General features: G+C 41.0%; 1 protein-coding gene across 2 annotated transcripts in view; it reads right to left on the minus strand.

Annotated features, from left to right (window-relative positions):
• The window catches only part of snx29 (sorting nexin 29), a 154,263-nt gene that overhangs the window by 58,110 nt on the left and 74,415 nt on the right, over nucleotides 1-21,738 (minus strand). For both annotated transcript variants that reach the window (XM_023949208.2, XM_078937480.1), the window contains exons 16-18: nucleotides 7,291-7,407; nucleotides 3,366-3,421; nucleotides 3,111-3,192 (exon numbers count right to left, since the gene is read on the minus strand). In XM_023949208.2, coding sequence (XP_023804976.1) covers nucleotides 3,111-3,192; nucleotides 3,366-3,421; nucleotides 7,291-7,407 — 255 coding nt within the window. The remainder of the gene's footprint in view (nucleotides 1-3,110; nucleotides 3,193-3,365; nucleotides 3,422-7,290; nucleotides 7,408-21,738) is intronic.

Genomic DNA, 21,738 nt, shown 5'->3' on the forward strand with positions numbered 1-21,738 from the left:
AACACCCCCACGTCTTTAAGAAAGTCGGCTCAGTGTTCAATCACCACAACAAGCTCACCTTAGCGACAGCGACTCCAGCAACCCCGGCCATCCATTAGCCTGTCTGAGAACAAAGCTGCCTCCGCAGGGAGCCATTAGACCGATATAGGTCTGGGAAAGAAGGCATCCAATCCACCAGATGGGCCGCGCTTTATTCCAGCTCCAGGGCTGGACGGCGGTCTCTCAGAGACCATTACTGAGAGGCAGAAAGCAGGCCACAGCAGCACAACACATGGAAGATGTTCATCTTTGATGCTGGAGACAAAGCGTAAATCCCAACCGCAGGTGGACGCCGATTACAGGAAACCCTCAGGGCGTTGTGTGCTTTCCAACTTTCACCGAACATTAAGCCCCGAAACAATATGAAAATGAAACTTTAGTCGTGAGAAAAGAAGAGAACAGATTGGAGAAATAAATAAATAACGGTAAAAATGTTTGATGTGATTTGGGAACAGTGAAGTTTTCTTTATGTATAGGTGTGTTATATAAAGTAATAGATGAGAATAAATATTTAAAGTCCCACTCCGATCACCTTTTGATCTCTTTTCAAATCATTCCTTGTGGTTATGATTACGCCGTTTTCTAGAACATAGTTTCTGTAGAACGGCAGGTGTTCATTACAAATTTGAGTTGTGGGCGGACTGTTGCTAAGGATCAGCCCCACCCCCTTTCCTCTCCCCGTGGCTGAGAGCTTAAAGGTTGTTGTTTGTTTTTTTTAATCACTAATAGAACTTTTTTTAAAGTATTTTTTCATCTGCTCCTGATTCACAGTGATTTGAATAAAGAAATACACCGAAATGCAACTTTGAGCATAATTTTCTTACACATGTCCTCTATTATCAGCAAAATATCACAAGAACGTGTTTAAAAACACAAGTTTCATCAGGGGGAGTCGTTTAACAGTAAACATAAGGTCGATATCTCTGTGATGTGTCCACACAGGAAGATTCTTTAGGCTCTGAGGTATATGTTGATGTATTTTCTGCATTACAGCTGGTCTGATGGTGATTTCTGAACATCGAACAACTGTGTTTCTGTTCACGCACATGCATGTGCACATGTATGTGGATCCTGCATCTCATGTCTGAGAGCTTCGGTCCTGCCGAGGGACGGCTGTACCCACAGTCTGAGGCGTAACGCCTTGTCAATGTGACAGACGGTGTAAAAAAATAAGCCGCTGTTGTGGACCCTAACATAACGGAGCAAAGGCAAAGCTGCAGTTTGGTATGTTTAGTTTCCCTGGGGTCCATTTCGCAGCACATTTTCCTTCTGATGAAGTACTTAGCAAAGAACTCAGGAGCCACTTTTTCCGGTCCTGGGTCTGATGAGAGCCTTCATCAAAAGGATGGTGAAGGTGGGGACAGTTTTAGGATCTGAAAAGGTTCAGTTACGGTTAAATAACAACTAGTGATAAAACAAAAAAAGCCCTAATTAGGCATCTGACCAAACGGAGGTGGGATCCGTATCCGAGCCCACGGTGCGTGAAAGAAAGACCCAGTCAGAGACTAAAAAGATGAAGCGATTGTAGCAAAATAAAGAAACAGAATTTTTTTTTTGTTTTGCTTTTTAAACAGGAACTGATAGTGAGTCCAGTTTGGAGTTCAGAGGTCTTCCAACATGGAGTTCTTTGGTTAAAGTCTGGTCAAAGATTTGTGTCCCTTTGGGCTGCTGGATTGGAGGCTATAAAACCACCAAATGATTCTGGACGAATCAAAGTTAACTGGGCACTAAAAGGGAAGATAAACTAGAAACAAACCAAAAAAAACTATTTTAACAAGATAATGAGAAGTTGAACCAGATAAAAGGTTTTCACAATGAACACAAAACTGGTTAAAAAGAAATGTAAAAGAAAATCTCAACAGGATGAGTTTCAACTCTCAATATGTGATCAGGTCAACTGTAATCCTTAACACTACAGCAGATACTTAGAAAAACACAGACCTTACATTTTAAAGACTAATTTTTTAATCTCTGAGGAGAAATTGAATATTTGTCTGTTTGCTTTGTTTTGTGGGAAACTTGTTGCGTTAAAAGGATGAACCTCCGTCAACTCGTGTTCTTTTTTTTGAAGGAACATTTTGAAGCTGATTCCTGATTCCTCACAAAGACGCCAAAAAAAGTCCAAAGCAAAGCGAGAAGATCATGAAAAAATTAGGAAAACCACACGTTCAATCAGCACTAGAGGGAAATGTTTTGATTGACCACTTACTGCAATAAAAAGGTCTGAATAAGAAAACAAATGATTACGGATGATGAGCGTTGTGTGCAAATGTCGCCCTCATTTCCTCCTTCACTCTTTGCCTTAAGGCCGTGTCACACAGCATCCACGTTCGATTTGCACGTTACACAGATGAAAACAGGTCATACGTGAACATATGTGGAAAAAGTGAGAAAAATTGTTGTCATTATATGATCATTTCACAGATGTATCACATTAAAACCACAGAAGTACGAATAAACACCGCAAAGAACACGTAAATCAGCGTTAAATATGAATTATGCAGGTTTATTGTGCTGCGTATATGCAAATTATTAGTGATATGTGCGTCAATTACGTTCTTTTAACAGGAAATGTGCACCGTGGACACGATTTAATAGTCATACTTCGGTGGTACTTGCGTAAAAAGTCCATTAGACATACAGTACAGACCAAATGTTTGGACACACCTTCTCATCCAAATGTACTGTACTTTGTGTGTGCATCTTGCAGAAATCATGCACAATTGCACAAGATTTATGTATAAACTACGTAAAATATACGTAAACTGCATAATTCTCAACCGACTAAAGGTTTGACCATCTTAAAACTGAATTGAAAAGAAAGGAAAACACTTGTGAATAACGTAGATCACACAGGTAACACCAAAGACTGAAGTTTCATACGCCAGTCCGTACAGTATGTACGTACAGTATGTACGTAGTGGCGGTGTGACACGGCCTTAATGAACATTACTGCTGGTTTTTATGGTTTCTATTTTCTGGAGAACATCAAACGCCTGAGACTGTTTTGTTGTCAGGATTCTCCTCCAATCGTGAGGAGACGGACGCTGACGTCCCGACGGCGAGCGTACCTGGTAGACGTGGTAGGCGTTGGCGGCTCGGCCCTGCAGGAACACAGAGGGGATCCACACGTTGATGAGAGCGCGATGAGCCCTGAGTGACACCAACAAACCGCCGTCATTATGGACGCCAGCACGCAGCAGATCACAAACATACAGCAGCTTCGCTCACAGGTAAAACTGAGAAGTAGTTGGATGAAAAAAGACCGAAAACATGATGCGAAGAGAGATGCAACAGCAGATACATTAAGAGGAGAACATCCTTACGTCTCAAAGTCTGACAGACTCGGGTCATCTGACGTCTGGCTTAAATCCCCTGGAAGCTGAAAAAGAGAAAAAGTGGAAATTGTTAGAAAGAAATAACAAAAAAAGTCATCCCCTTCCTGTAAACATACAAAAATCATGCTGTTCTTTAGGGTCATTAACAGTGATTGCGTTGTTTCTGCCTCAATAGGAATCAAATGTCGCATCCGATCTATATTTTCTTCTCATTATTCTATTCAGTGCTATATTTCAAGCTTTTTATTCCACTAGATGTTCACAGATCATGAATGGATCACGACAAACGCAGACATTTCATAAGAAGAAACAATATTTCTTTAGTTTTAATGAGAATTAAACATAGGGATGGAGTAAGTCTGCTACCAAAGGGACAGTCTACAAAGTGGAAAAAAGTGCTAAAAAATCCACAATGTCTCAAAAAAAACTACTACAAGTTTTATTATGAGCTAGTCATGGATACTTAACATCATATTTACGCTAAAAAAACGATTTTGGAAGTTTTTTTCTATGGATCACATCTGATCAAAAATGTTTAACAGTTCTAAAGATCCTGAAGCTACAGTCACCAAACCTTCTCACATGACTGATTATCACCTATTTGTACTAGTTAATGGGTAACTAGTATCATTACTGTACTCTAGTTAATAGTAGAACTACTTTTTGCTTGATTGTTGAAGCAAAAAGGCAGATCAAGACATCCCTGGTTCTTACCAAAGAGATATTTAAATGGTGTATAAGCTGATATAAAGTTGTGAAGGTATTTACTGCTACAGAATTGGATGTAGGAGACAGTTGGACCTTTGGGTCATAAGGCTTATTGTTTTGTTTTGGACCCGTTTGAAGTCATTTCTTTATCTCTGAAGTTGACATCAAGGTTAGTTTGTCATCAAATTCACATTTTTCTAAAAAATGTGCAGACCTGCAGAATAACTGCAGCATCACACCTCCGTCCACTGACTCCGCCCCTTTTGTAAAACAATTTAAATTTAAAACCAAGAACACGAAACAGTGGAAATGGTTTTTAAAAAGGAAAAAAGAAAAATCTAACAAAGGGGTGTCGTGCTGGAAACCCGGGGTGTACGGTTATAGTTAATGCAGATAACAGTTTGGGGGGGAAAAAAGCATTTAATGCAGAATTTAAAAACTTTTAGATCACAGCATCTTGAATTGCAACAAAAATACAAATATTTCATATCTGAGCTGACCTTTGCTTAAAAGAATCTACATCAGATCTTTAGATTATGTGTAAAATAAATTATACTATATATAGTGTAATTTATGTATTACTAACAATTTTTACCCTTGGGGTCAATGTGACCCCAGGGACATTTGCCTCCGGAAAATGATTTACATATAATTGTTAACCAGGTCTTTGTGTCAGGCACATTGTTTATTTGTTGAATGCATAAATAACCCCTTGATAATGAAACAGATCAGTGGGTAGACCTGTTCTCTAGCGCCACCATCAGGCCAAACGATTAAATTAGAGATTATGTATCTTGAAAAGTTTTCATACAACATTAATGACCACAAGAGTTTGAACCCTATTGGTTTTGGTGATGATATGACCTTTGCATCAGGTCAAAGTTCTAGTTTTAGAGTTTGTGTCTCTTGAAAATCTTTCATCCAAATCTTTTCTAATTGGGGGTGCACATTCATGACTCCCACCGAATGAAGCATACTGGCTGTGTCCCCCCAGATGCACAGTCAGCCATGTTGAAGACAAAGTCATTATTCCAGCTCTTTGTATAGCCGTCAAATGAAAATACTGCACTTGAGATGATAGTTTTAGAGGGAAGGCATATTTAGTTGGAAAGACTTGGATGAGATCAACTCACAAGCCAACATTGGCTTCCTCATTTTGGCGGGAGTTCTAAAGTCACGTTGTTTCCCACATGCCCAGACCACGAGAAGTATCAACGTTCTCGTGGGAATAGTAGTTTTCCCCAACCCCCCTGTTATGTACCAACTCCAAAGTATCAACTCTGCACCTGAAGGTGTGGGGATGTTGGGTCACACACAGACAGGCAAGTTTTACATAGCTAAAACAGCCTGGGGTCAGATTGACCCCAGAGGAACGCCAATCTCTACAACTTGTGTTTAAAACATTGAAAAAAAATATCATCGTGATCATTTTAGGCTTCATCAGTTGTCCCCATCAAATTAGGAAAAGTCATGAAATTTGAAGCAAAATTATTAGTTTTTTTGAATGATAAACATTGAATGGGGTCAAATTGACCCCAAGGATACAAGGAGGGTTAACACCCCCACCCACCAAACCCATCTCTGCAGCCCCAGTCTGTCCTCCAGCCTTCAGGCCGGGTCAAAGCTTTAGGATCTCGCACACAAACGGAGCCACGGGGGGTTTGAGTCCGGCCCGCTCATGCACAGCAGCTCAAAGCAGTTGGAAGCCAGCAAACACACGAGCAGGACGCAGAGCGCTCCAGCAGAACGCGGCTGAAGCTGAAGGATAAGGGGTCCTATCTGCAGCCGGAGGCGGCCTCCACTCGCCGTGGGCGCCGCGTGCGTCTGTGCTGATGTCCAGACGGCCTCAAGCTCTCCTGAGCGTGACCAGATGCTGCAACCCGGCGCCGCTTTGCTACTGAACAGAAAAACTTTAGGGGAATCTGGGAAGAAGGGGCTTATTTGAAGTAACTTTCAAAGAATCGGAGAGGACGGCTGTGTGCGTTTGAGTGCCAAAGTGGGTTTGTCTCAGCGAGGGAGGCTTAGTCCAGACAGAAGTAGACCAGAACATGGAGACGTTTTACGATTATTTACAAGACATTAAGGGCGAAAAGTCCTGTATCAGCAAAAGATTTCATTATTTAAAAAAGCACCATGATGTATCTGTCAATCAATTTAATTTTGTCTTTACCATTTTACTACCTTATTATATTATAATAACTTTGATGTGTATATATTTGCTTTTAGTGATTTATTGTTGCACAGTAACCTTCAGCATAGAGAAAAGTGCTTCACATAAAAAATATATATATATACCTTAAAATATAGTTAGCAAAGCCAAATTAAAAGTGGGAAAAAATCTACAAAAGATTTTTTTTGGTTTGCATTTTAACTCTAGCTCACAATTAATAAACGAATTACAATAATAGAATATAAAAACAAAGAAAAAGAATAAAAGTTAAATGTATGTAGTTCTGTTTTGTTACTTTTAAAGCTAAAAGCCTGACTTTCATCACAATTCTTTTTTTTTTAGCTCAGAGAATGATTTTTTGTTGCTAACAAACATTTAAAAAGTTGTACAGTTACAAAAACCTGCACTTTAATAACCAGTGGACTCTATTTATGATGCAGCTAATATGGACCACGCTGCACTGATGTGACCATGTTTCAGAAATGTTTCAGATTATCTGCTTTTATCTTGCAAAATATAAAAAAAAGAGATAATGTCTTAAAAAATGTTTGAAAGCTTTTGTGCCTTTAAAATAAGTTTAACTTCAAAATAGGCTCTTTCTCTCTTGTTGTTTTCTATTAATGTTGTTTTAAAGGGAGAAAAAAGTCGAAGCGCTCCAGTTTCTTTCTAATTAAGACAGAATGGAACGATAACACGACAAAAAAAATAAACACCTAAATGAATTCAGGGATTTTCTTCCCCCAGCAGTCAGAAAGGTAACATGTTAATCTGAAAAAGTGCAACCCGATGAACAGGAAAAAACAAATAAAACAATATTTCTGCTCCCGCCGTGCAGCTTTGCGGCATTAACAGCCTTTATCTCCAAAAATGGAACAACACACCCCTGGCTAAGCGGTACTGAAAAAACCCCACAGAGAAAAAGAAACAGACTTACATGCAGCACAAAAACAAACAAGTGTAAGAGGAGATTAAAACCAGAACAACTGGCAGCTGAGAGGAGGGAGAAGGGGGCGCCGCTGAGCGCCGGCAGCTCACCGGTCCTCTGAGGTCGATGAGCTCCTGTCGCATCTGGACGATGAGGTGGTCTTTGGCCATGAGGGAGCGGTACAGGCGCTCGTTAAACTCGATCAGCTCGCCGTGCATCTCCGCCACCTGCAAGAACGGGAAGCACATTATTAAAGATGTGGACTCCCTCCTGACCCCCGCTGTGGACTAAAAACAAAAACTGCACACTTTTAAAGTTCAATCAAAGCGTTGATCTTCATTTCAGAAATGATTGGAAGAAACGAGGAATAAAAACTTTAGGGCAGCAGAGGATCAATACCAGCTGCTGCACAACGTCTCCTCAAACTGACGAAGGACCAAAAACTTTGTAACAACTTTCTTGACGTATCAGAAGCTGCAGGACCCAAACCAGCTGGAAGCCAGATGCTGGCTCTTCTGAGGCCTTCTTTGGAGGCTTCTCTCCAAAGTTTGTAACAAAAAAAAAATATAAAAGTAGTAACTAAACTTCATGACTTTGATCAGCTAAGCTAGTTCTAGTATTTTTAAGTGAACAGGATTTTCAAAATAAAGGCGATGAGTTAAAAAAAAGGAGGCTTTATACTTCATATAACCTAAAGACAAAATATGCATTTTAAAAAATGATTTAAAAAAATGTTAATACAAAGTTTAAAAAATATAGCTATATTTATTGTCAGTCTGAGCTCTAAATCCATCAATTCTTTGTTAAATAAAACAAAAACCTTCTGTTTGTTTGGACTTTTAGCAAAGTTCAGCAGGTCAGCTTTAGACAAAAAACCTTCAATCTTTTATCGGTCAATCAAAAGCATTGATTTTCGATCCGTGACAGGAAAAATCCAGGAAGGATTTGACAAAACGAGCAGAGCTTTTTCTGTGTTTGACAGAAAATTCAGAGCAACTGTGGATCCGGATGCATACGAGCTGCACGACGTCTTCACAAACCGATGAAGGACAAACAAAAGCTGAAAAAGTAATGACCAAATTCATTCATTTGATCAGCTATGCAGGTTCTTTTATTTTGAAAATAACAGAACTCTCAAAATAAAGATAATGAATAAAAAAAGTGTGTACACCTGAATTTTATTATAAAACCAACAAACAAACTGGTCAAAAATGCTTTCATATAACAGTTGTAACTATTTTTAAAAAATAAAAATGTCGAAATAAAACAAATGTTTACTGTGAATCTGAGCTCTGAATCCATCAGTTCCCCGTTAAATAAAACAAAAACCTTCTGTTTAATATGAATTATAGCGAGGGTTCAGTCTCACTAACGCTCTGCAGGACAGGAGTCAGCGACACAAACCTGTTCGTCCCACTCCCATCATCTTTTGAATCATTTTTAAAGCCTTCCCAGAGGGTGTTTTTAATTATGATTAGCCAGAATTAAAAAAACAAACACATTGCTCTCCCACTGGCTTACAGCCCATCACACCCCCAGCCTAACATTGCAAAACTGTCACAGAGGTTTGATCCAGATTCCAGCTCAGATGTGGAAAACAAAGCCGTCCGTGAATCTGTTTGTCTGCAGCTGGATGCATCGGAATGGAGTGGAGCTGGGAGCTTGTGGCCCCACCCAGGGTATTTTCTGCTCTTGGCCCCACAATGATTTAGAGCAAAGAAATACTCAAATGCGGTTTTTAGGCAAAATTTTCTTGATATATTTGTCCTCAACTGTAAGAAAATTGCCACAACAACATGTTAAAAACACCTTTTTCATTAGATTGTTTCTATATAACATGGAAAATGGGCGTGGCTACAATGAGGGAATAAAATTGCAAAATAAAAAGCATGACCCCCCCAGAAGTAAAACTCCAGGTGAAGAGTCACGGACGCCGACAGCCGTAGGTACACTGCTGCAGCAGAGACGAGCCTGAATGTTTTCAGCCGGCGATTCAGATGCCATCAGCGCTGACTGACCGTGACGCGCCGTTGCTCACGTCTGCGTGTTCATGCAAATGAGTGTGGGTGTCGCGCCGTCCCCCCGCCTGTCCTCCTAACCAGGCTGGACAGGTCTCTGTCTGCAGGCTGACAGCTGTGACACTCTGTGCTGTATGGAGAACACCTGCTGTCACAGCCACTTCTGCACGGCGCCGACTGACAGGTGAGCCGGGAGGACCGGCCGTCATGCTCTTCTACACACCGGCTCAGCCCCCAACCCAGCCTCCGCCAAAATAAAACACAGAAAAAAGTCATTCAGCTGCTGCAGCAACATCCCTGTAGTCAAACCAGTCGCCCCCTAAAAGCCAGGAAAAGCCAGGACGCTTGTTAATATCGGTGGCGGGTAACTTCCCTCTGTTTCCCTCATCTTTCCTCCTCTTGATGGGGTCAGCTGAGGTCAGGTGCATCCCTCCTGAGCGGGAAAATGCCTTTCTTTCCAGCAGTTTATTTACACGAAAGGGCAGGTTGGGAATTTATTTCATGCCAATATTTCCCTGACATTTCTTGGATGGGAAGCGTTTCCTCCCAGCTGATTGCCTGGCAACCTGGTGGTGCAGACGAGACGCAGAGTAAATGCTGCCAGGCGTGACACAGTCCCACGCTGTGCATTAATCCCCCCCCCCAAAAAAAACACTTTTATTTTCAAAATAAAACCCATCTGCATGCATGTGCTCTCCTTGCATGCACAGATGCTCAAACAAGTCATACTTTTTTTTTTTTTTTATCATGCATTCTGCACCTCTTTTTACAGATGTATGATATGAGAGCAACCAGAACCTGTCTGGAGTTCTGGAGACGGGATCGTCTGGGGACTCGGCACGAGCGTCACTCAGGATCAAACGGCCGAGCTGCTGAGCTCCAGCCAAAATGTTCAACAGAAACTCAAAAATGGGTCTTCTTAAAAAAACACATGTATTAAATAAGTCTTGCTAGGAATACGGCTTTATAGGAATGCAGTTGTTACCATGGTAACTGCACCACAAAATACAAAAAGGAGGGATGCTGGACAGTAGATTAGTTCTGCCGTTGATCACAAATTGTTCTCGTCAAGAAAACCTTATCCCAGAACAACACGATGTCCAAAGAAGATCAACAGATTTGCTTTTCTGTCATCCGCAAATTAACAAAGTTAAAAAGTCACATTTCATTAGCCTTCTGGGTAATGCTTTATCATAAAATTCCTTAATAATCTAGTTATGAAGGTTCTATAAATGTCTTATAGTCTTCACGAAGGCTAGGCATGTTAACACTTGTAAGGCATTAATAAGACAGCTACCAACGTTAATAAATGTCTTATAAATGTCCTATAAAGGCTTAGTAACATGTTAGGAATGTCCAGCATTGAAGGGATTGTGCTTAAAAAATGCTTTAGTTTTTCACAACCTACGGAATAAAAGCTGAAAGTCTGCACTTCAATGGCATCTGAGTTGTTTTATTTAAAATCCACTGTGGTAATGTACAGAAACTAAATTAGAAAGAATGTGTCTCTGTCCAAGTATCTCCTTTATGTGGACATCCCTGAGGTTTCTTCTTCTTTTTTTCCTGGAATCCATTTTTTTAGGGGGTTTTCCATACAGAAAAGGAGGGTCTAAGAGCAGGGATCCCCCGTTTAGCTTGGCCTGTTTAGTTTAGTTTAGTTTAGCAATAGGCTATTGTAACTTATGACTGATTTCATGTTGTTATACTTTTACTGGTATGAAGCCCATTGAACTGACTACTGTTGTAATATTGGGCTACATAAATACAGAAGAAGGAAGAAGAAAGACCCAAACCTTAAGGATTTATTAGTCACATCGTCACGCATCGCATCGCAAAGCCGCAAAGCAGACGATGTGGCATCAGGCAGGAACAAAAGGCACTAATATGAAGGTACTTCCCTTTTACAACGGAGGATTATTCCCTCTTTTAAACTGACCTATTTATTTCTAAAAAGCCCTTGCAGTAAATAAATAAACAAACAAACAAACAAGCAGAATGGTGGCAGAGTGGATCTCTGTGGCCGATACCCAGCCCTTAAACGCCACTCCTGCAGCTGATGTCGCCAGCTTCACAGATTATAGAGGCACAGCAGAGGCGTGCCGGCCACTCGTCACACATGGAGTGCTCAGTCTGTGGATATATGGAGCTGCAGAAACACACTAACAAGGCCTGGATGAATATGACGCAGAAACCAATTAAAGCAGAAACATTTGCTTTAGATTCACCTTTTTTATATGCTTGAAAAAATGCAGATATGTTTTAAAGCTGTGAAGAAATGTGGAACAAATATTAAAACAAAAGAAAAATCAGAGGATCAGACGGAACTGCAAAGCGTTAAAACACAGCTGTCTGTGCATCCAAGTGTGCTCTGTTTTTTGTTTTTTTTTATAAAAAGTGTCAAATAAAAGCTCCAGAGCTGAAGGAGTGCGATGAATCGTGACTCAAAGGGACAGAATTTGAGCTCTAAACGTGATTCACAAAATCCACCTTTCCCTGTGAGGTGGAGACGAGAGGACAGACCTGTCACGCCTGCACCTCCACCTCCTGAACAACCGCAGCTCTTAAGTAGGACATTATAAAAGATGGAATTAATTTTAGGCATGAAGAAACCCAATTAATTCTCAGTGAGAGAAAGCTAATAAGTAAATGTGTGTGTACAGCGTGTGGATTCGTTGTGCCAACCGTTAGCATGAACTCAGTCACTGCTGTGTTGCTTCCTGCCTGCTTTGCCAATTTGTCAAAGCAGGCAAGGTCATTTCTGATGGTCATTAACGCAGACTCAAGTCCTTTTAGTCATGTCTGGAGCTCAATGGGCTTTAGTCAGCGGGTACCGTCCAGATCTGAGCTGACCTTTCTTCAGACGACCCCCCCCCCCCAACCAAGGCTTGATTCGCCCAGTCAATTTCTTCTTAATTGATCTCTTGAAAGTCTCCCAGGCTGAATGACAAACCTTTAGAAAGCTCCACATGTGCCGTCATTTAACCCAACGTCTGAACGTAAAAAAGAAGCGACACGTCTTCAGGACGCCGTCAGGGCTGAGCTTCACCGCCACCATCTGCTTTCATCTCCATGCAATCGTTTTACAAGGACCTGAACTCAGAACTGGACAAAGTAAAGGCCGTGTCACACTGCCGTTACGTGCAGTTGCCCATTTTCCACGTATGAAATATACGTAATTCATACATGTTTTGTCATTCGTCAATGAGCACAAATGTCTTTATCTTTGCTTTAGGCTTTCATTTAGCTGATCTGGAGTTTTAGGGGCGGTCTCGGTCGACGGGTCTTTACTTGAATACGGTTTTGAGCTGTTCAAAATGTTTACGTATTATGTAAATCTTACGCACTTCCACGACTGTTCCACGTGTGCCCACATACGTCTAACCGACTGTTCACGCATGTCCCGCCGACGTAAAACTTTGATATCGCGTATATGGCTTCTGGCTCGTCCGGGAGGGGGGTCAGGTCTAAGGGGGGGCGTCGGCCGGCATCGCGTGGGAGGGGGCTGGGTGTGACGTTCGAGTTTGACTTCCCTTGTCCCAATCTCCCCTGATGGTTTGCAGTCCTGGGGGTATAGATGTCTTGTCACTGCCTTGCCCTGATGTCGGTCCATACCGTCTGTCTGTTTACCCCACATGTTGGTTTTTTAGTTTTCCTGCTCGGCAGCGCCTTTCCTTCTAGAAATAAACCCTCCTGTCTCTGCATTTGGGTTTGTCCAGATCCTTCCAACACCACACGAAAACGCAGCATTTCTCTACGTCAGCGATTTGCCCGGAAGGGGCATCAACCCATTGGTGGACTTGGCACTAAAATAAGAAAAAAAGTCAAAATTTTGAAGTAATTCTCAATCAAAATAAATCAAAATAAAAGCATGAGAAAAAAAAAAGAGATCAAATATAAAAGACACATTGGACGAAATCCTTGCAAGATGAAACAAAGGAATCATGGGAAATCACAGCAGCGTGTCTTCAGTCCCGGTGAGTCGGCCATTTACAGAATGTCCTGAAGGTGGTTGTTTGGGCTGTAAGACGGGTACGATGGGTTTCTGTGTGGTCATCATCTCATCCTCAACTGATCTACCAGAGCTTCCATTAAGTCAGACATTTAAAATAAAGAACTTTTTCGATTTTCTGCCTCAAAACTTCCTTTTCTAACGTTTATCAGAATCTTATTTCAGAGAAAAACTTCTTAATACAGTTTGTGCATTCTAGGTTATAGAATTTCTCGTAAATGATTATTTTTTAGGGTTTTGTTTTTACAAACACACCGATTTGCTGCAGTGACACAAGCATGGCTTTGTCAGACAGGAATATGATGAACCGTCTGACAATTTCCTTCAAGCCAGTGGAGTTTAGAGATGAGAAGCTCTCGCGGCGGAATCAGAGAAACATCGGAACCGCTGACGGCTTCACAGTCAGCGCAGTCAGATCCTGACAAGCCGCTCCGCCGAGCTTTAGGCGCCTGACTTTCTGCCAGCCTTGATCCGTGGATGCTGGAAGCTCCCACGGCGATCCATTGATCAAACCGCAGGTGACCGCGGTGCACGGCGGTGAGGAGCCCGGGGTGCCGGACGCGGGTGTGAACAGATCGCTGGGTTTCTGCTGCTCAGCAACCCGCAGGTTTTGCCATTTTGCTTTAGCAACACGGGTTTCAAATAATGTTAAATTAGCAAATGGGGTATTTGTTATTCCATCTTGCCTCGTTGTCTCCTCTCATCTGACCTTCCACCAGAAAAATGAAGAAGTCCCATTTCCTAAAAAGTATCTGTGACACCCATTAAAGGCTCTGTGACACTCTAAAACCTCGTGAATCTAAAGTTAATACAGGCACGATAAAAGCTCATCTGCCAGCGATCATAAAACTCCGCAATAAAACAGCTGGTTTGAAGCTGCAGCATTTCACGGCGGAAAAAAACGACAACAACGAGCAGATCTTCGCTTCGGAGCATGGAGGGATATTTTTAATGTTCGTGTTCTCTGAGGTTTTTCCATTAAAGCAAAGGCATGCCTGACCATTTTGCATAAATCTAATTATTTTGCATGCAATTGGATTATGTTGTGCAATCATAAACAGCCTGACGGTTTATTGGTTTTGCAGCAAAGCCAGATTAGGAAATAGAAATATTTGTAAAAAAACAATAAATTAAATCAAAGATGTTGCTAATAATCTAAGAAAAAAAATGAATTAAAGTCAATATATTTAATTTTTAGGTGGAAATGATTTAATTTGTTCCGTTTGTGGCATAATGAACAGCAAAAGCAAAAACGCTTATTTTGACAATTTCCGTTTGTTATTATGTTTATTAAACTAAATAATATTGAATACATTACTGCTTAATAAAAGCTGCTGCATTTTAATGGGAAACATCCAGACACAAACCTCAAGCTAAAAATAAAATGAAAGGCACGAGCGGCGTTATTTGGCCTGCAGGCCCTACTCACCCCCTTTTACCCACCCTCATTGGCTGAGTGGCTGCTTTTCTGTTATTGTATCACCATAGCAACCATTTTATTTTTCGGTCGCGTGGGGGTGGTGCACAGGTCTGTGTAATTTTTAGGAGGATTTGAAAAAGTAAATTTTTAGATTTCCCTAACAACGGAGTATTTCTACCACATTTCTAATATGTTCATATTAAATGTCTCACCATTTTGTTCAGCTTAACGACTTACACAGACATACTTTCACAATATTTCTGTAAAAAAATATGTGAGCAATGAATGAATGTAACTTTTGCAAAGCTCGCCACGCTAACGCCGTTAAAATTCTACAAACGCTAAAATGTACACACTTTTTCCCAGCTAGCTCCCCAGTGATGCTCGGGGAGTTAGGAGGCAATGGATCGAAATCACAGGGAGTTTAAATTTGTGGAAGCTTTTTGAAAATGTAAGATGATGGCCTTTTTCCTAGGTCAAAGGTCAATGAAACTCTGGTTGTGGCTGTAAACTCAACCTGAAATTTCGTAAAGATTGCTCGAAAAAACGTTTTATTTTGCAATTTTGCGAGAAAATCTGAAAGTCACTAAATTTCACTTTGCAACAAAATGGCCCTAATGGAAAATTGCAAATTCACAGATTATCAACAATCGTCTCCTGGATTCCCACGGAATATTTTTACCACTTTAGGCGTCTGTTTGGGATAAACCGTCTGACGGCGATGTTACGTAACACCTAACGGGAGGAGACGAATGATTTTTCACAGCAGGAGCCACATCCAACTTAAAAAGAAGGTCTTTGATCATTCCTGCTTTCTTCCTGCGACGGCACACAGGAGTCCCCATCAAAGGCTCGTTTAAGCCTCCAAATCCGGAACGTCGGCGGGCCGGTTCTACCGCTGAACCGGAGTCTCCGTGACTCAACTACAGCAAAGCTGCTCCAAAACAGGAAGAGGCAAAAACGGAGGAGAGCCGATAGAGACATCACGAGCTGTGCCGTCCGTTCTGAGGGGAGGTGGGCAACAGATGGAGCCGCGGAAAAAAACACAACCAGGAGGATAAATGTGGAAAACAAGCAGGGTTTCTGTCAGAAGAACGTCACCGATCCATTTATAGAGCAACCGAGTTTTAGTCATCCTAAATGGCAGTGATGACAAAGTTCGGATTTTAGGTTGGGGGTTTTTTTACGCAAGAAAGAATTTGGTGGAAGCTAAAGTTCTCTTTAAGTGATTTTTTTTCACTGGGATTATCAGCAATTTTCTTTTATTAACACTATAGGACTAATAAGTATTATGTAACACCTGAGAAATAGGAAGAAAGGTAACCTTGACGCCTATCGATGCAAATACACACTGAAGAACCCAAATTAGCATTAATATAATGATAATGATGGACACAGTTTACTCTGAAAGGCGTAAGAAAAACATGAAATAGGCATTTTCAATGTATTTAAAACAGCATATTATTGAAAACCCCATTATAAACCTGAAATGCTTCGTAAACAATCTAAAAATGTTATTCCATGGTCCTTCAGTTTACCTTTGGTCTCCATGGTCACTCTAGAGCAAATTCTAGAAATACAGATGTTTCGGTCGTTGTTGTTTGCTGAAATGAGTCTAATTGAGCATCTGTTTCGCCTCCGACAAACCCTGAACAGTAAATGAAGTCAGGCTCTTAACAGACTTGGCCGGCCGCATTTATGGCTGCAGCAGTTATTTCCCATCCGAGCTCCACTGCATAATTAAGGCTAAGAGAAGAGGGCACTGCCACTTTAACATGCATGCACACATTTAAGCTGCGCAGTCGGAACATTAAGTTTTAATACTGGTTTGGTGATTTTCCTGTGCGGTGAGTCTTCAATGATTCATCCGAAGATAAATGAAAAGCCGGCAAACTGTAACCGAACCACCGACTGATTTATTAGCACATTAGAGTCAAAGGGAGAAGGAGGCTTTCGGTCCTAATCTCGATTCAGGCGTCTTTGCACGGAGTCTCTCGGCGCACAAATGAGTCCAGGGAGGGAACATGGGACACCCGTGCAGGTGGGCCCTTCAAAGCAGATTTTACCTGCATCTTTTTGAGAGGACTGTGCAGCATTTAGGTTTCATCATGACGGTGGGGAGGCGGCAGACCTGAGTAAACATCTCAGCTTGTCTTGTTAACGTGTGTCAGTTGGGAGCGGGTAATTGCAGCTCTTGTTCTTGATGTTGTTTATGGATAATTGATTAGTTTGGATCAACGGGGGAATTCCTGATCATAACTCCAGCTTCTACCTATTTCTCCTTTATCTTATTGTCAGTTTAACAGACAACAGCACTTTGGGGGGGCAGTTTTATTTAAGTCACATGGACTCGTTTGGGCGCCGTGAGCTTTTGGGTCGTCCAGACCCGGGGGGAGGGTCGTAGAGAGGAGAGGCTGCAACTTAAATCATATTTTGGTCTATTTTCAAAATGTTTCCAATGGTTGTTTTATTAGGATTACATTGTTTTTTTTTAGCCAAAACCTAGGACATAGTTTCTGCAGAGCGGCAGGAGTTCATTAGAAATTTTCTATGTCACAAATTTGATTTTCATCGAACTTGGGTCACTTTTAAAAAACGGGGCTTCATGAATTACTTTCAGCCTCAGGAGTTGGATTTCGAAGGGAAGACGAACTGCGACTGCAGCCAATTGTTTGGCGAAATACAATAAAATCAATTCTCAATTTCTCGTTGTTTCCCTTTTATGTTAACCAAATCTGACACGATTTTAGTTTAAAGTTATCTACAGTCTTGTGAAAAATCGCACATTTTTCTAGCATGGTTGAAAAATAAATCGGAAAAGTTTATTTTTCAAATAAACCAAAACATAATTTTACGAAATAACTGGAAGCAAAGCATGCTGGGACATAAAATAAACACCAAAATGAAGTCAACGGCTCTTAAAATACATTTTTAAGCGTTTTATCTGCGTAAAAGTAGGTTTTTCCACGTCTTTTATCATAAAGCGCTGGAATTAAAAAAAATGAATGTCAATCATTTTGTTAGTTTACAACAGGAAGTACTTTTGTTTGTGACGTTCAGAGGTAATGAGGACCCCCCCTCCCACCCACATGCTTCTCCCACTGCAGTCCCAACAGATAAAGGAAGTAATTAAACGGGAGCCGGGGCGCGATGGCGTCTGTGAGCGATCAGGCAGCTGATAAGTTCAGAGAAGTGCAGCGTACATTTCAGCCGCCTGTTTGCACTGATAAGTGCCCCCCCCCCCCATCAATCCCACCCCTGACTCAGATCAGGGTCACGTGGGGGGGTTACAGGATTATGCTATTGGTCTGATAACAGACAGACAATGGAAACGTCTGTGAATGAAATGCAGAAATGTTAATGCTTCCTCATTTCAGACTGATCTGCTGAGAGGCTTAAGAAAAAATCCTAAGAGCGGCACTTTATATGAAAGCAGGTTCAAATAAATCTGCTGTTACCAACCAACCAACCAGGAAGTCACAAACAAACAGTGCAGTTCCTCTAGTGAGGACTGGGGTCAGAACCATTGACTGTATGTGAGGACTGGAGTGTGTGACGTCATCCACAGAAAATGGTTCACTTCCGGCTCCAACTAAAGGAAGTCCAGTCGCCATTTTTTTCTGCCGCCATGTTGGAGCCAGACGTCGTCAGGAAGCAGGGACTGGTCCGAGTTGGTCCCAGTCGTCGTTTCTATGGCAACCACTCTGTCTGAGCTCGTTGAAAGTCACATTAGAAACCCGGTAAAACAAATTCTGTCAATCAAACGTTGGATGTGGCTCCTCCTACTTTTATTGAGGCATCTGATTGGCCGGTTTAAAACTTCAATAACTTTTAGGATGAACAATAATATGCTGGCTAATTGTTCAAGTCATTTTTATTTAACTGGAGCATCTTTTAGGGGTGTGTGTTTTTAGGTGGCAGGTGAGTAAACGCATAGGTGACCTTACATTTTTACTGTACCACCTGTTGCCTGGTCTTGTGGACGAAGCAAACTGTGCACCCGGCTAAGGAGCTAATTTTTGTCCGACTGCAGTGGCTGACGTTTGGGATTATTGGTCCTGTGTGTGTTCTCGGTACATTTGACAGAGCAACAAATGAGCCATTTGCCGTTGGATCTGTGGATTAAAGTTTAGAACGTCCTAATGCCACAGAGGGCTGGAAACACTAAAGAACCAACAGTAGGAGAACAGATCTATGCACCTACAATGACAACTCATGTCAAAGGGAGATTTTTGTCATTTTCCCAGGGTTGTTAAAATACTTTAGTATAATATCATCAATTTGGATCCGTATTTTTTAGCTTTTTTTCTCTAATTTAATGAAATCTTTTAGATCAGAATAAAAAAAAAAACAAGAAATGTAATGTCCAAGTCAGTTGGGTGAAATTAAGTTTCATGGCTGGTAAGATTGGAAACAAATGATGAAAAATGACGGAGTCACAAAATAAATCTAAAACCAAGGCTTTGGGCTTTACTCTGTTTTCATTCCTTTATGTGACAAGATGGCATCAGGGAGGCGTGGAGTCGGTCCCTCACTGCAGAGGGTTTAGTAAGAAGACAGCAGACTCTTTCCAAGACTTTGATAGATGTCCCTGCTCCCCCGATCTGTCAGGACAAATTTACTCAACAGCACAAAAAGTTATCAGAACCTGCACCTGAACCTGACGTGTCAGGGCGGATCAGGTTCAAAGGGTTTGAGAGGTCCTCAAAGTACGCAGTTTCATCAAAACGGTATGAAAGGATTTTTGTTTATTACCAAGAAATCACCACTACTGTAGACACTAGAAGCACTAAGAGATGAAGAACAAACTCTGCAGCTCTAAGAAGTGTCACGTTTCTAGGATTTTCTGACTTTATCGTTGTAGTTACACAACTTCATATTTTATTCTACAAGCTTCATTTATTATTCATGTATTTCCAGATAAAAAGATGAACTCAGTAAAACCAGTAACACCAATTCCATTTTTAAAAAGACTTGAAATAAAACCTTTAAATATACTCTTTAGTGATGTATCCAACTAAATAAATCTTTATCTTAAAAGTCCCACTTCGACGAAAATCCTGTTTTGGGTGTTTTTAACATTCCTGTAGCATTTTTCTCATGACGGAGAACACTTATTAAGAAAAATTAAGATCAAATGAGCATTTATGAGGGTTTTTTATATAATTAACTAGTAGATTAAACTAGTAGATTAAACAAACCAATTTATTAAAGGAGACTTCGAACGGCAGGAGCCAGTGCTGTAGAGAAACTACCGAGGGTTGTGTAAGATAGGTAAGAGTTAATGGCCGACGAAGTGTGCGGTTACTACTTTTTAACGCACGCCGTCGCGTCGGACGGTTGCTTCCGCGAAGTGCGTTAAAAAGTAGTAACCGCACACTTCGAAGGCCATTAACCCGCTTATACCATGGTCATTTACAAAAAAAAATATTTTTCAATCAGTTTTAGTACTTTATTCTTGTTTGTTTTTTTTCGATTTGGATCACTTTTCTCATAAACAGCGTACTATATGTTACGTGATGCGGCGCACCGCTGCAGTCAAGATTCGGCGATATATATATGCTGAACATCCCGATGGGTTGAATAAAGCATCAATTCAGAGGGAAAGTTAATCGCTTACCGCTTGTTTTTGCCCAGACGATGAAGCAAAAGGTTGTTTTACAGAAGCCGGCGCAGTGATACAAATCATTTAAGCTAGCCGACCGGAACTTCTTTTTTCACCGTGCGGTTATCAGGTTTTAACGCATACCCAGCAGCCAATCAGAATCGAGTATTCAACCGGACCATGGTATAAGATAGGCTAATCCAGTGGTGGGCAAAAGAGGCTAATCCAGTGGTGGGCAAAAGACGGCCTGGGGCCTATCTGGCCCGCTAGACTGCCATAAATTATGTTGATGATCCTTAATAATCTTTTAATTTCCCTCTTTCCTTATTTTCTGGGGTTTCCCCACATATCAGGGGCGTCAAACTCATTTTCACTGAGGGCCACATCAGCATAGCGGCTGTCCTCAAAGGGCCAGATATAACTTATACATGTAACTAAATGTAACGAAAAATAAATGTAACTACTCCTTAATGTTAAATAACTAATTATTTATTGATTAGGACTTTTTAAAGTGACAATTACAGTTGCATAGAAATCATATGTTTGCTTATACTTTAGCATAAATCCTTTTTAACCTTTGTGCTATCCTATGGGGTCAAGATGACCATTGACGTGTTATCCCTACCATGAAGTAATCCATGGACACCAGTGACGTTCACAAATCATTGAAGAAAAAAGGTTCAACGCACTGTCTAGTGCAGGGTTCACCAACCTTTTTGAGACTGAGGGCTATTTCATGGGCACCAAGTGGTATGAAGGGCGCCACTAAAAACCTCCTAGCCCCCCCCCCCCCCCCCCCCACACAAAAAAAAAACAACACAATTTGAGGACTTCCTTTTGTGTGCCCTATTTTTATTTGCTCATTTTACACACAAAAACATGCATGAATTTTCGAGACTCGTAATACGGGGGGGGGGGGGGGGGGGGTCAAACTCAGTTGCAGAGGGAGCCTAATTTCAAAACAGACTTTAGGTTGCAGCCGAACAAGATAAATATTTATTGAACACACTAAAGCTAAACTTTTAAACCTTTGTAACTTTAACTTAATTTTAACTTTTTAAACATAAATGTAAATAAAAACAGACAGGAATATTAATCCTCACATTAATGGATTACTCAACCACCTCAACCTATTCTCAAAATCTTTACATTACATGAATCATAAGAATGTCCAGAAATTGTGTAATTTATTTGTTCTATTTAAACTTTTGTAATAGACCCTTACTTTTAGTGATTATTTTTTAAGTTATATTTGTTTACATATTTGGGTTTTCTTTGTCTACCTTTATCTCAGAATTGATATTGTTGTCATTGACAGACATGCCGTGGTTGTTTGTTGAATATTTGCTTCAATTAAAAAAAAAAGAAGATTTTTTTTTGGGTGCATTCCCTGCGGGCGCCACAAGGGCGCCAGTGCGCCCGCGGGCACAGGGTTGGTGACCCCTGGTCTAGTGGGTCTAGATGACCCAACTCCCAATGCTAAAGTGCCTGGGATAGCACAAGGGT

Source organism: Oryzias latipes, chromosome 19, assembly GCF_053564925.1.
Source record: "Oryzias latipes strain Hd-rR chromosome 19, Olatipes_Hd-rR_3.1".
Classification (NCBI taxonomy): domain Eukaryota; kingdom Metazoa; phylum Chordata; class Actinopteri; order Beloniformes; family Adrianichthyidae; genus Oryzias; species Oryzias latipes.